A 14156-nucleotide genomic window follows, 5' to 3' on the forward strand; every position below is an offset into this window, starting at 1 on the left:
TTGGTAGGTGATCAAATACTTATGTCATGCAATAAAATGCAAATTAATTACTTAAAAATCATACAATGTGATTTTCGTTTTAGATTCCGTCTCTCACAGTTGAAGTGTACCTATGATAAAAATGACAGACCTCTACATGCTTTGTAAGTAGGAAAACCTGCAAAATCGGCAGTGTATCAAATACTTGTTCTCCCCACTGTATATATATTTTTTTTATAATGATGAAAGTGGCCATGTTAGGCCCTTTTCAGACCTATACATACCTCCTGTAAGACCCTATGATCCGTACATGATACAGACAACATCTTGCTGTCATTATACTCCAAGATGTATCATGTACGGTTCACGGATCATAAGGTCTTAGAGGGCATATATAGGTCCGAAAAGGGCCTAAAACGGCCACTGTCATAATGATATTCAAAAAAAATTAACGCATGAAAAGCATTTCATAAAAGCATTTTGTAAAAAGCATTTCAGACATCCTTCCTCCCAATGAAGTTTCTATGTGAGAATTGCCAGAACAATACGAGATACTAAAAATATTTTCCGCTCACACTGGTGTGAAATCGCACATCTGCCATGTATTCATTAGCTCACTCATTATAGCATCTATGCATTCATTAGATAATGTATTTGTGACATAAGACAGTTTAAAAATGTGTGTAATGGCTGTTCTCCATGCCTATCATCACACCATAGGACATTCCATAGTAATCCATTATTAAACCCGGGCATGAGCCAATCAAAATGTCAGTCTGACTGTCATTAGATGGTGTCTTCTCACTTACGGGGTACCAATTGTGACTTTTTATCATAACGCATCACACACGCTGTATTAGATAGATAGACAGGAGCAGTATGAATGCTACCCAGTTTATATTAAACATTGGAATGAGGAATTAGCAAGGGAACTCTAGCCTTGTGCGAGCTACGTTAAATATAGGATGTATTTATACACAGTGCCTGTGTTTACTTTAGTACATGAAGTACTCATCAGTACAGAGGAGAATAGAAGAGATGAGTAGTCAACAGAAGGAGGAGCAGCCACAATGTGTATTATAGAACAGAAGAGTACTGACCTCCACCAGTAGCGACATGGCCTCCTCAGATACAAACTCAGGGACGTTGAGGGCCGTGTGGCGACTGATACCAGCTGGGTGGCACTGCAGCAGAGACTGGGGAGGAAGAGAAACGCACATTATGCACATCAAAAACATGCTCACACAATTACACGTATTTATTTGACACCCGGTCGGATCATATTATTCTAGCTCGGTGTCATTCAGACGGTGAAATGTTATCCAGCCTGGATCAACCTCCATGGTCTCAGATACACATCAGACAAACCCCAGTTTATTTATCTGTTTCCGTCACTACAAAAGCTGTTCAAGTTTCGGCTACTCTCTGTGTGAAGCTGCCACAGAGGCAGACAGAGACAGACCCCCAGCCTGCGGAGGCCACTACAGGAGAAAAGCTGACTGGATAAACAGAAGACAAGAGAGAGGGAGAAAACACCTGAAATAATACTGATCATAGCAGAGATAATATCAGTGTGATTTCACTGGGCTGTTGCTCTTCCTTGTGACCTAATGGAAAAGGTTGTTTTTCACATGGGGAGAGGTTAGTGGAAGAGATGGAAGGGGGAACTCAGACAGACAGTTATTCTGTTGAAGTCACTATAAACATGCGTTACAAAGGGAAGAGCTCTATGCAAACAGAGTCAGGCAGGTGGTAATGTAATTGGGTGTGTGTGCACCTACACCACAGGTAGTCATAATTACTGTGTTACAACAAGCCCTTGAGATTTTACTTAAAAACCCAACGCAGCCCTATTGTGGAAAAACATAAGCCAAGTAAATACACTGAACAAAAATATAACCACAACAAGTGTTGGTCCCATGTTTTATGAGCTGAAATAAAAGACCAGAAATTTTCCATTAGCACAAAAAGCTTATTTCTCAAATGTTGTGCACAAATTTGTTAACATCACTGTTAGTGAGCATAATCCATCCACCTGACAGGTGTGGCATATCAATAAACTGTTTAAACAGCATGATCATTACACAGGTGCACCTTGTGCTGGGGGAAATATAAGGCAACTCTAAAATGTGCAGTTTTGTCACACAACACAATGCCACAGATGTCTGAAGTTGAGGGAGCGTGCAATTGGTATGATTTACATTTACATTTACATTTACATTTAAGTCATTTAGCAGACGCTCTTATCCAGAGCGACTTACAAATTGGTGCATTCACCTTATGATATCCAGTGGAACAACCACTTTACAATAGTGCATCTAACTCTTTTAAGGGGGGGGGGGGTTAGAAGGATTACTTTATCCTATCCTAGGTATTCCTTAAAGAGGTGGGGTTTCAGGTGTCTCCGGAAGGTGGTGATTGACTCCGCTGACCTGGCGTATGATGACTGCAGGAATGTCTACCAGAGCTGTTGACAGATTATTTAGTAAGATAATTTGGCAGTACGTCCAACCAGCCTCACAACCGCAGACCCATCCGTGTATGGCGTCATGTGGGCGAGCGGTTTGCTGATGTGAACATAGTGCCCCATGAGGGCGGTGGGGTTATGATATGGGCAGGCATAAGCTACGGACAATTAACACAATTGCATTTTATTGATGGCAGTTTGAATACACAGAGATACCGTGACGAGATCCTGAGGCCCATTGTCGTGCCATTCATCCAGCGCCATCACCTCATGTTCCAGCATGATAATGCACAGCCCCATGTCACAAGGATCTGTAAACAATTCCTGGAAACTGAAAAATGTCCCAGTTCTTCCATGGCCTGCATATTCAGACATGCCACCCATTGAGCATGTTTGGGGTGCTCTGGATCGACATGTACTACAGCGTGTTCCAGTTCCCGCCTATATCCAGCAACTTCGCACAGCCATTGAAGAGGAGTGAGACAACGTTCCACAGGCCACAATAAAAAAAAACTATGTGAAGGAGATGCGTGGCGCAACATTAGGCAAATGGCTGACTGGTTTTCTGATCTAAGCCCCTACCTTAATATATTGCTTTAAGGTATCTGTTACCAACAGATGCATATCTGTACTCCCAGTCATGGGAAATAGATTAGGGCCTAATTAATTTATTTCAATGGACTGATTTCCTTATATGAACTGTAACTCCGTTAAATGTTTGAAATGGTTGAATGTTGTTTATATATTTTTTCAGCATAAAATATTTGTATGTGTGCTTCCCCTTATACAGTCATTTGTGTGTGTGTGTGTGTGTGTGTGTGTGTGTGTGTGTGTGCGTGCGTATGTGAGATTAGCATGGAAAAACCCTGTTAGTTCATCAGTTAGATCGGTTGCTCTTTCCAACACATGCTGCAGGAGATATGGCTCAGATCCCAGCAACAGTCAAGATCGCCCTGGGCAAAATCTTATCCTGCAAGGATCAAGAGCTCCTCTGTGTGTGTGTGTGTGTGTGTGTGTGTAATATACCTCAACTAAAATCCTCAAAAGAGAAATCTGTGGGTTTGTTGAAGTTCTGCCAGTAAGTGTATTCACAATGTTAAAACAAACTTCCAACCTGGCTGTTCGTTTCATCTGTTTCAGCTAGTGATGGGAACTAAAGATCGTTCAGATGAAACTACGCCACTGGCAGTCAGTTAGGATTTATTCAAATTTAAGGACAATTAAAAGTTTGAGGAGTGTTCTGGACCTGTCACGAGTGTGTGTCTGTGTTCTAGAAGACAGTGATATCACCCTCCTCACCAGTACTCGTCTACCCCTGACCCAGGAACAGCCACAACAGTACATCACCAAGAGATCTGCCCTGTTCTCCCACCTCTATACTGATCTAAGGTCAGTCAGCTCAGCCCAAGGAGTCCTGAGAGCTGGCTCTCTCTTCCATCCCAGCCCTGATCCAGGGACAGAGAGCCAGGAGAGGGCCCAGGGAGAGGTGACCCCCTGCCCCAGCAGATGGAGCCCAGGCTGGGGGAGAAAGTCACACCGCTGCCCCTGGCACCAGCCGAGAACCAGGGGGAGAGACGGGAGCCAAGACGCAACTACACACAGACACCTCCAAACACACACACACACACAAACAACAGACACACACAGGCATATATGTATGTATGTATGTATACATACATACACACACACACACATCCACCCTGGCACAGCTAGCCAGCCAGGGAGAGAAGGGAAGATCCAAGACGCACCTACACACAGACACCACAAAACACCTTCCACACACACACCTGACAGAGATAGAGTCACATGTCCACCCTGGCACAGCGAGAGCGATAGCCAGCGAGAGCCAACATATACCACCACACAGATGTCTTCACTGCCCCCGCACACACACAGGCATCCATCTAACACACACACACACACACACACACAGCCACACTGATGCCATTTGTCCTCTTACCTTGCCTATGAGCAGCTCAAACAAGATGGCTCCCAAACTCCACCAATCACACGCTGCCGTCTCCTCGCTTATACCGCCCACCTCTACAACAAAGGAGAGAGAAGTGATAATAGGACATGTAGCTGACAAAACATCAGTTCTGACTTGTGATTAGCGCGATTCCTTTAAATTCACTATCCCAAAATTAAAATAGCACATAATAACACTATGAAATGACAACGACTTAATATTTTATTTAATTAACATATTACACACACAAACCAGTGAGGAGCCAAATGTGTGTGTGTGTGTGTGTCTCGTAAAGGGGTGATTTGCATAATAAAAAAGCAGTCAAATTGAGGAAACCGTCTGTGCTGCAACTTCACACCATCTGCATGACCTGACCTCACACACAAAAACATTTGAAAAGCGCACACACACCCCTCAGAAACCCACAGTAACACACACACACACACACAAACACAAACACGGTACCAACCAGACACTCCTTCAGAAATGCACACACTTCTCCAGTCCAGAGACACAATACATGATAATACACTTCCACTTAAAGCCTTCGTCAACATTTCCCTCCTGCCCTCCATTTCATCCTCATGTTAGTTCCAGCTGCCTTGTATTAAACATCACTGGTCTGTCGTCCTGTCTGTTAGTTCCAGCTGCCTTGTATTAAACATCACTAGTCTGTCGTCCTGCTCTGTTAGTTGCAGCTGCCTTGTATTAAACATCACTGGTCTTTCGTCCTGTCTGTTAGTTCCAGCTGCCTTGTATTAAACATCACTGGTCTGTCATCCTGTCTGTTAGTTCCAGCTGCTTTGTATTAAACATCACTGGTCTTTCGTCCTGTCTGTTAGTTCCAGCTGCCTTGTATTAAACATCACTGGTCTTTCGTCCTGTCTGTTGTTCCAGCTGCCTTGTATTAAACATCACTGGTCTGTCACCTGTCTGTTAGTTCAGCTGCCTTGTATTAAACATCACTGCTCTGTCGTCCTTGTCTGTTAGTTCCAGCTGCCTTGTATTAAACATCACTAGTCTGTCGTCTTGTCTGTTAGTTCCAGCTGCCTTGTATTAAACATACCTGGTCTGTCATCCTGTCTGATAGTTCCAGCTGCCTTGTATTAAACATCACTAGTCTGTCATCCTGTCTGTTAGTTCCAGCTGCCTTGTATTAAACATCACTGGTCTTTCGTCCTGTCTGTTAGTTCCAGCTGCCTTGTATTAACATCACTGCTCTGTCGTCTTGTCTGTTAGTTCCAGCTGCCTTGTATTAAACATCACTAGTCTGTCGTCCTGTCTGTTAGTTCCAGCTGCCTTGTATTAAACATCACTGGTCTTTTCGTCCTGTCTGTTAGTTCCAGCTGCCTTGTATTAAACATCACTAGTCTGTCATCCTGTCTGTTAGTTCCAAGCTGACTTGTATTAAACATCACTAGTCTGTCATCCTGTCTGTTAGTTCCAGCTGCCTTGTATTAAACATCACTGGTCTGTCGTCCTGTCTTCTATTGTTTTCAATTCAATGCTATTTTCCAGGCAGGTCTTCTGGAACTGCAAAAGCAAAACCAAATCCACAAACATTAAATTCCCACCTCTATACCGTATCTCTTGTTCCGTTAGTCTTTCTGTTCTACCACTGAAGACAAACCTCCATGTTCCCCCTACACTGTAAGACCCTGTCAAGGTGAACGTGGTGTCGGCCGTGCGTCCTTCCTCTAACCCCACCTCCCTCTCTCCCCCCCTCTCCCTCTTGTTCCATCTCTTCCTCCCTGGGCTCTCCAGGCCCCTGGCTCTCTCTCCCACAGAGGAGGTTAGGGGAGCAGGGACACACAGCCGGAGTGACAGGCAGGTCGGCTGGGGGGGCCACTGGTGCATGTGCCATTTGTGTGTGGTGTATGTGTGTGTCAGTGCTCTTGTCTGTGTGTTTGTATGTGGGTGTGTGTTTGTCCGTGCGTGTGTGTGTGTTTGTGCGTGCGTGCGTTCCACTGGGCACCAGATGGCCCCTTGTGTCTCTCTCCGCTCCTCTCTCCAGAGGGGGGCCTGGTAACCCTGGGGCCGGGGCCCAGGAGTCAGAGCGCGTGTGCCCAGCGACCAGGCTCCTCAGCTGGGGAGGAGGAGAGACAAAGCTCCCACTCCTCCAGGATGATCCAGGGGGTTCTCTTTCAGCCAAGGTTAGAGAGCCCCAGTTGGGGCTATGATACTCCTCGCTCTGGCCGCCCTTAAAGGAACATCCAGCCAGCGCTCGCTCACACGCTCTCGCTCACACGCTCTCGCACACAACTGAGCAACCAGTCTTCAGGGCTCCCCATGACCACCGTTTTGACAGCCAAGGAGAAGAGATCGTCATTGAACAGACTAGTGATACCTGCGTGGGTATGAGCTTGGGGGGAGGATACTGGACACACACGTCTCACAGCAAGGTCAATTGTCATCACAATGGATTAATGTCTGAGGAGCTGCAGGGAGAAGACAGCGGAGCTGGCTACACTTACCGCTCTGTCAGAGCAAGGCAGGAAGAGAGAGAGAGGGAAAGAGTGGGTCACTAACAAAACCCACTCGTACAGTATGCCTCCGTTTTATATGACTATAATACACACGTGAGTTCATTAAAAATGGCTCCTTTCCACCTTGTCTTTCTTATTTCATCTAAAGGGATGGGAGCCTCTGCTGATCTTTACAAAAAGAGTGAAGTCAAGGGAAGGCCAAGCCAGCTAAGAGACAGTGAGTGGAGCCACACAGTGTTCTCAGCCCAGGTGTGATGTCTAACGGCAGAATCGGAACACAACTTCTCTTTTCTCTACAGCAAAGGAGTTCCCTCTTCCTCGGTCAGTTGTTTAAGAAAAGCACTCTCTCCTCTCATCTCTTAGGGCCAGGAGGAACATTCTCTCTTCTCCTCTCTCTTCTCCACTTCCCCAAAACCAACCGACTGCCATTGTTCGAAGGGGAAGTGATGTAGGAGGAAGTGAAGAGAGGAGGGCCGGAGAGTCTGGAGCTTCTCACGCTTCAGGTAGAAGCAGTTAACGTTAACCACAGATGTACTTACTGTGGTGTTGAATACAATAGGGAGAAGGGGAATCTAAGGCCTATCTTTAAGTGAATCATACAATAAGTGACAATGCACATATTATTATCAAAACCATTGTCACTAAATAACATGCTGTTAGTTTGATGGGGAGGAGGGATATAAAAGAAAAATAATATTTTTGGGGGGGATTTTTTAAATAAACAGAAAAGCACTCTGGTGTTTACAGAATCAGTTCTAATCTCAGTTAAAGAGATAATAAACAACTAATAGATCAAAATAAAATAAATACTTTCCCAGTCCCCTCCTATGTTTTTGGGTGTGAGTGTGTTGAAAACATGTTGTCTCTCTCTCTCCCTCTTGACACAAACACACACAGCGCCCTGTCACAGCAGGCACCCTGCAAGCTCTCTGGCAAACAATCATAAATCTGTCATCAGGAATGAACCATAGCTGGGACTGACCCTGTCTGGGTAAACAGCAATACATAAGGGGGTGGAGTAAGTACATCTGTGGGAGGGGGGGGGGATTACAGAATGACATTGAGGTAGATAGAATGAAAGACAGAATGGAAAAAGAGCGTGAGATTGAAAGAGAGTGAAAAGTACGAGTTAAAGTGAGACTTAGAGAGAGAGAAAATGAGTGAGAGTGAAGGCTATAAAGCAGAGATAGGTAAGTCAGACAGACACTCACAGACAGAGCATGAATCCCCCTGCTGGATCCTCATGGCTAATACAACTACCACATGCTGCCCAATGAACAGTGCTCAACCAGATGCGGAAGTAACCACCGACACATAAATGAGATGCACTTTGAGATCTGAGATACACCTATAATGGACCTACAAGTCCATCTACGCAGAAGCTAATCGGTAGTCACCACACCCTTTTAAAATAACCCAATATCTTTCACAAATGAAAGTAGTACAGCGAACAGCTGACCTACACACTCCCTAACCTCTGCCTGCTTATTCCTCCCTCGTCTGTCCTTAGTGCCTCTCCTGCTGACCTCTGGGGCTTGATCATTTGACATACACTGAGCATACAAAACATTAAGAAAACCTTCTCTTTCCATGGCATAGACTGACCAGGTGAAAGCTATGATCGCTTATTGATGTCAGCTGTTAAATCGACTTCACCCAGTGTAGATGAAGGAGAGAAGATAGACTGAAGAAGGATTTTGAAGCCTTGAGACAATTGACACATGGATTGTGTATGTGTGCCATTCAGAGCGGGAATGGGCAAGACAAAAACGGGGTATGGTAGTAGGTGCCAGGCGCACCGGTTAGTGTCAAGAACTGCAACGCTGCTGGGTTTTTCACACTCAACAGTTTCCTGTGTGTATCAAGAATGGTCCACCACCCAAAAGACATCCAGCCAACTTGACACAACTGTGGGAAGCATTGAAGTCAACATGGGCCAGCGTCCCTGTGAAAGGCTTGACACCTAGTAGGGTCCATGCCCTGACGAATTGAGGCTGTTCTGAGGGCAAGGGGGGGGTGCAACTCAATATTTGAAAGGTGTTCTTAATGTTTGGTATACTCTGTGTATGTCCCTCGGTGTCGATCTCCATTATAATGCCTTAACACACGGACGGTGTTCTGCTGCTCTGGACTGCCTGCCCGTCTGCCTGCCTGTCTGCCTGCCTGCCTGGGGCTTCTGGAATATAACATGAGTGGAAAGAGATGGAGCTTTGCTTTCATACATATTGCACTCTGCCATACATTTGGTTTGGACAAGAAGGATTGGGAGGAGGGGGTGGGAGAGAGAACTTAAAAGTATATAAAAGTATATACATCTGTCATTTTTGCTTTAATCCAAAGCGACACACACAGTATGTTAACTATATTTGTTGCACGTCGTCTGGTGTTCCAGTACAGCGTCATGCGCCATCAGTGTTGCACGTACGCACGCACACACATACAAGGTGCGGTAGAGTCTTGTGTGTAACAGCAGTGTGTTTAGTCAGCCTTTAAACAGCATGCCAGGGCTTCCACAGGCATGCTCAGGCCACAGGAGAGGTCAGTCACACCACACCAACACAGGCTGGCGCCATACTACCCTCTACAGGACACCCCAGGAACTACATTCAGTTCCTAAATCTATACATTTTTTTCAGTCCATTTTAAGCCTTTTAAAATATGTCAAAACTATAGATGACAGTAATCGCGTGTCATTAATACTCACAGAAAAGGTTGGTCTTCTGTGCATCTGTGACTAGATTTAATTCTCTGGGAAATGTGTTGGTTTAAAACTTGTTCATGTTATGAGGCGGCAGGTAACCTAGTGGTTAGAGCGTTGGGCCAGTAACCGAAAGGCTGCTGGATCGAATCCCTGAGCTAGGTAAAAATCTGTCGTTCTGCTCCTGAACAAGGCAGTTAACCCATTGTTCCCTGGTAGGCCGTCATTTTAAATAAGAATTTGTTCTTAACCGACTTGCCTAAAGGTAAAAAAAGAAAAGACATCACTGAATGAGAACTCTCAAGGCATGTACACCAAAACGACGTGTGTTATCTGTAGATCTACACGTATGAATGAATTGGCTCTACTGCCATTTAAACCCACTTTCCCGAGGCCCCACATACATAGTGAACTGTTTACGTGGCCTTGCTCCTGTATGAATGAGGCCTTTGTGGGAGATGGGAGGGAGAGTGGCCTACTTCTGCATAACATGAACCTCTACACAGCCTCACTACTAAACTACTGAGGCCTTCTGCTCTGGAAACACAAGCACACATTCTTTAACAATTGAGTACCACAGTCATAAAACCCGGAAATGGTTCCAATCGTTTTTTGCCTCTGGGATTTCAGAACTACTTCATATAATGTTTGTAGGCTTACCCAGGCGTGACGTTTTGAGAAGCGCGCAAATCTCTCTCGGATAAGGTCACTTCAATCAATAATTAGCATAGCACATTTTTGTGAGTAAATTCAGCCCAATATATTGATGAAAGTCACCTTGTCCGAGAGAATTACACGGCTATCAAAATGTCACGGCAAGCCTACACCAAACACACAAATGTATTTTTTCGTAAAATTCACAATGTGAAAAATGAACGGCGGAAAAACCATTGGAACCATTTCTGTGGTTTTATGACGCGTCCACTGAGGCGGACTATTAGGAAACACAACATGAATGCAGTCAGGTCAAATGGAGGAAACTGCTTTGAAAACTTGGCTAATGTGTTGCCTTGATCTGATCTCTCTGTGTGTCTCTCTCACCTGGTGCACTGTACATGTTAGCGATGGCCTCCCTGTCGTAGGAGTCCTCCACGTCACTCCAGCTGCAGAAATACGTCAGCTCAACATGGCCTAGGAACGAAGGAGCGAGAGAAAGAAAAATGAGTCATGTCAACAAACCCAAAAAAGAACCCTTTCCAACTTATGTCAACACGTACACACACACATCTCCAACTTCCAAAAACAGTGTTTGTGTCACCCTGACTCCCTCGCTCTCTCTGCACACAACAGTCCACTCAGCTGACCTCTAGAACACTTACACCCCTCTTTACCTCCTCTCTCTCTCGAACAGAGCTATTCCAGCAGCACACGGCCCCAGTGATTACTCCTGTTTAGCTGCTAACGGCTACCAGTATCATTAGGACTAATGTTGCCATTAGCTAGCCGGTGGCATCAGCCGGAGTTAACCAGACTGATGCACTACACTACTCCTAGGCTGTTGATAGCACTTCAGAACAATAATTACACACAGAGGGGAACACAGGGAGACCAAAACAGCCACTCAGATAATTAGACAAGTGTCCATAACAAGGTACAGAGAAATGATGGGACTAGAAAGGGAAGGAGAGATTCAAGCTTCGGTCGGTGTAAAACAAAGATAATGCTTTGGAGGGAGTTTCCAAACCACTGGTATCAGACAGATAGGCGTATGAGTGGCGTGTCCTATCTATATGAATATATCTGGCAGAACTTTAGTAGTTTAAGCTTTGAAGGAAAAGTGAAAGATAATGAAAATTCCCCACCAGTGTGAAATACTTAGTACTTTGCTTCATAACTTCTCTTCTAGTCGACAGAGGAACTTAGATTGAGGGCTGCATATTTCTCCTAACGCATATAACTGGGTCTACACAACACGTATGATGGGCGTTCACTTTTGATGGATAAACGCTATATACAAACACCCATCACAAAGCCCTGTTGCTTCAGTAGAGCTGTGTGACCTCTGACCTTTGCTGTTGATGAGGATGTTGTTGGGGTTGAGGTCCTTACAGACGATGCCCTCCTGATGGAGTGAGTCCAAGGCAGAGACCATGTCCACCGCCCAGCACCTCACAAACTCCTCTGGAATCCTAGCCTGGGACGCTACAGCAGACAACTGGTCAAGCTCTGCAAACAGCCGAGACACATCCTTATCTGACTCTACCATGTCCTCCACACCAAACACACCAGCCTTACAGGCCTGGAACTGGGACTCAACGCCTAGTGCACTCTCTGCCCCAGAGCTGGCCCCTGTCCCATCCTGACCACAGTTGGAGCCAGCTATCGTCCCGTCTGGGTTAAGAACCAAACTGTCAGGGTGTACCTGTGGGTTCAAAATGGCTTCTAATCTTTCAGGAAGTGAGCTAAGTGAGTCAGCGAATGGAATGTCTGTGTTGGAGGAAGAGAGCGGGGCTATAGACACAGCGCTGGCAGGGAGGAAGTCCTTATTCGGGAGTACAGGAGCTCCGGAAGCCATTTTGGCATCTTGTCCGAAGGCCAGGCCACAGTCGTCCCCCAGGGAGGCGCAGGGAGAGGAAGAGGTGGTGTGTTTGTCCCTCGAGGGGAGGGCCCGCACCACAGCCAGCTCCTCCCCCTCCTCAAGTTCATGGTGGAGCTGCAGCACGTCCGGCTGGGTCAACTTAGGGGAGGTTTTGGCCTCCTGGGCCAGACACACCCCCGAGGACACCAGCTCCTCCTGTAGGGCCTCCACTTCCCCAGTTACCCCCACCAACCCCTCCCCACCCATGACCCCAGGCAGGTTGACCAGGAGGTCAGGGGGTCGACCCTCGTCCTCCACCACTGCCTCTTTAAAGGAGATGACTGGTACCGACTCATTAGAGCCCTGGTCACTACCATCCAGACCCCACCGGTCAGACCCACCTCCATGACCTTTCACCTCCTCCACAAAGTCCGACAGGTCTGTGACTTCAGAGCCCAGGTCAGAGGTGGACAGGAAGGGGAGTGGCTTGGAAGGGTCTGGTTTGGGCCTCAGCTCGGCCGAGTCAGGACACCACGTCACCTCGCTAGCACTGTCCTTACTATCGATACGGAAGAACTCCATGGGGGTGCGTTTGGACTGGTCCAACGAGAGGGGAACGGCGGGGGAGAGCAAGGGGCTGAACACCTCGCCGTGGTCCTGCCCGATTTCCTGGCAACGCCCGTTGTTGTGATCCCCGGCCGTCTGAGTAAAGAAACGCAGCTCCTGGGCGCTGATTGGAGAGCAGAGGCTGTCGTTGCTAAGCAGTGAGCGAGTCCTGGAGGAAGTGGTCGTCGTGGTGACGGTGACATCCAGCGACGATGCTTCCTGTCCTCTCGACACACACCCCTCTCCCTCCTTCTCTTCCCCCTCTCCTAGAGCTTCTGGTTCTACCTTTTCTTGCTCGTACTCATTACAGAGATTCAGATAACTGTCGGTGCACTCCTCTAACTCAGAGGTCGCTCCAGAGTCCGGCTGGGGCCTAAGGCGGTCAGCCAGTCCAGGAGGCAGAGCACTCTTCTGGGGGAGGACAAGAGAAGATTCCTCTTGCCTCTGGAGCACACATTCAGAACCAGATCCAGCTCCAGGCCCAGACCCAGAGCTGCCAGAGTCCAAGCCCAGCTTGGGAGCAGCATGTTGGGCAGAGTAGACTGCCGTAGTGTGGCTTTTCTGAATGAAGGGAATGTCGAAGCTGTCCTCCGGGCTGGAGTTACGCAGGAACTTCCCAATGTGAGACCACAGCTTCCCACCTGGACAGAGGAGAGGGAGAGAGAGAGAAGAGACAAAGAGATGGGGAGAATTGAAACTTGTTTAATGATCAAAGTAAGAACGTTTTGGTTGGCAAGGTGGGTTGCTCAAAAGGTAAATAGAAGGAAAAAACAACATTATGGTGAAAACAGTTTAATTGTTTTGGGGACTCAATTACCTCAAGGGTCATGATAACATTTAGAAACTGTCCTTGGCAKGCAGAGACGGGCACACTCCTCCCCAAACACACACACACTCACACACTCTAATCCAGCTGTGGTGTGAGTGATTGTAGGACAGCATCTGTTGTGTATGATGAGACTGAATAGGGTGTGTGCTGCTGGCGGTGATAATGATAGTAGGGCAGCACGATCACTTAGGAGGAAAAACAACCACATGTTGGACTGGAGAATGTCACTCAGGTCACTGCCTCCCTCTGTCTGCTCTCAACTACTTTGCTGGCTGTTTGTCTGCTCTTCCCATGTGGGACAGATTCACTATACTGTAACGCACTAGTTTCAGCTGTGCTTTTCTTAGACTTGGATTGTATCTACCATTTGAAGCATCATATCATTTTATCTAGTTTTCCAAATCAAATATTGCGCCAGCCAATCAAATATTTGAATGCCATATGAAAAACGCATTCATTTTCTAAATGATGGTAAACAAAAATCAATAGGTACATAACATTTTTTTAATTTTTTATAAATGTCTCTTTTCGCAAGTAATACAAGTGTGAGGATAGCAGTTACTCTAACTGCTATCAGAGTCTGTCTCTTTCACACACACACGTT

General features: G+C 46.4%; 1 protein-coding gene across 1 annotated transcript in view; it reads right to left on the reverse strand.

Annotated features, from left to right (window-relative positions):
• Positions 1-14156, reverse strand: part of rps6kc1 (ribosomal protein S6 kinase polypeptide 1) — a 46870-nt gene that overhangs the window by 3769 nt on the left and 28945 nt on the right. Inside the window, exons 12-15 of the mRNA XM_023999747.3 lie at positions 11607-13364; positions 10641-10730; positions 4407-4489; positions 1080-1175 (exon numbers count right to left, since the gene is read on the reverse strand). Coding sequence (XP_023855515.1) covers positions 1080-1175; positions 4407-4489; positions 10641-10730; positions 11607-13364 — 2027 coding nt within the window. The remainder of the gene's footprint in view (positions 1-1079; positions 1176-4406; positions 4490-10640; positions 10731-11606; positions 13365-14156) is intronic.

This window comes from Salvelinus sp. IW2-2015, linkage group LG14, assembly GCF_002910315.2.
Source record: "Salvelinus sp. IW2-2015 linkage group LG14, ASM291031v2, whole genome shotgun sequence".
NCBI classification, from domain to species: domain Eukaryota; kingdom Metazoa; phylum Chordata; class Actinopteri; order Salmoniformes; family Salmonidae; genus Salvelinus; species Salvelinus sp. IW2-2015.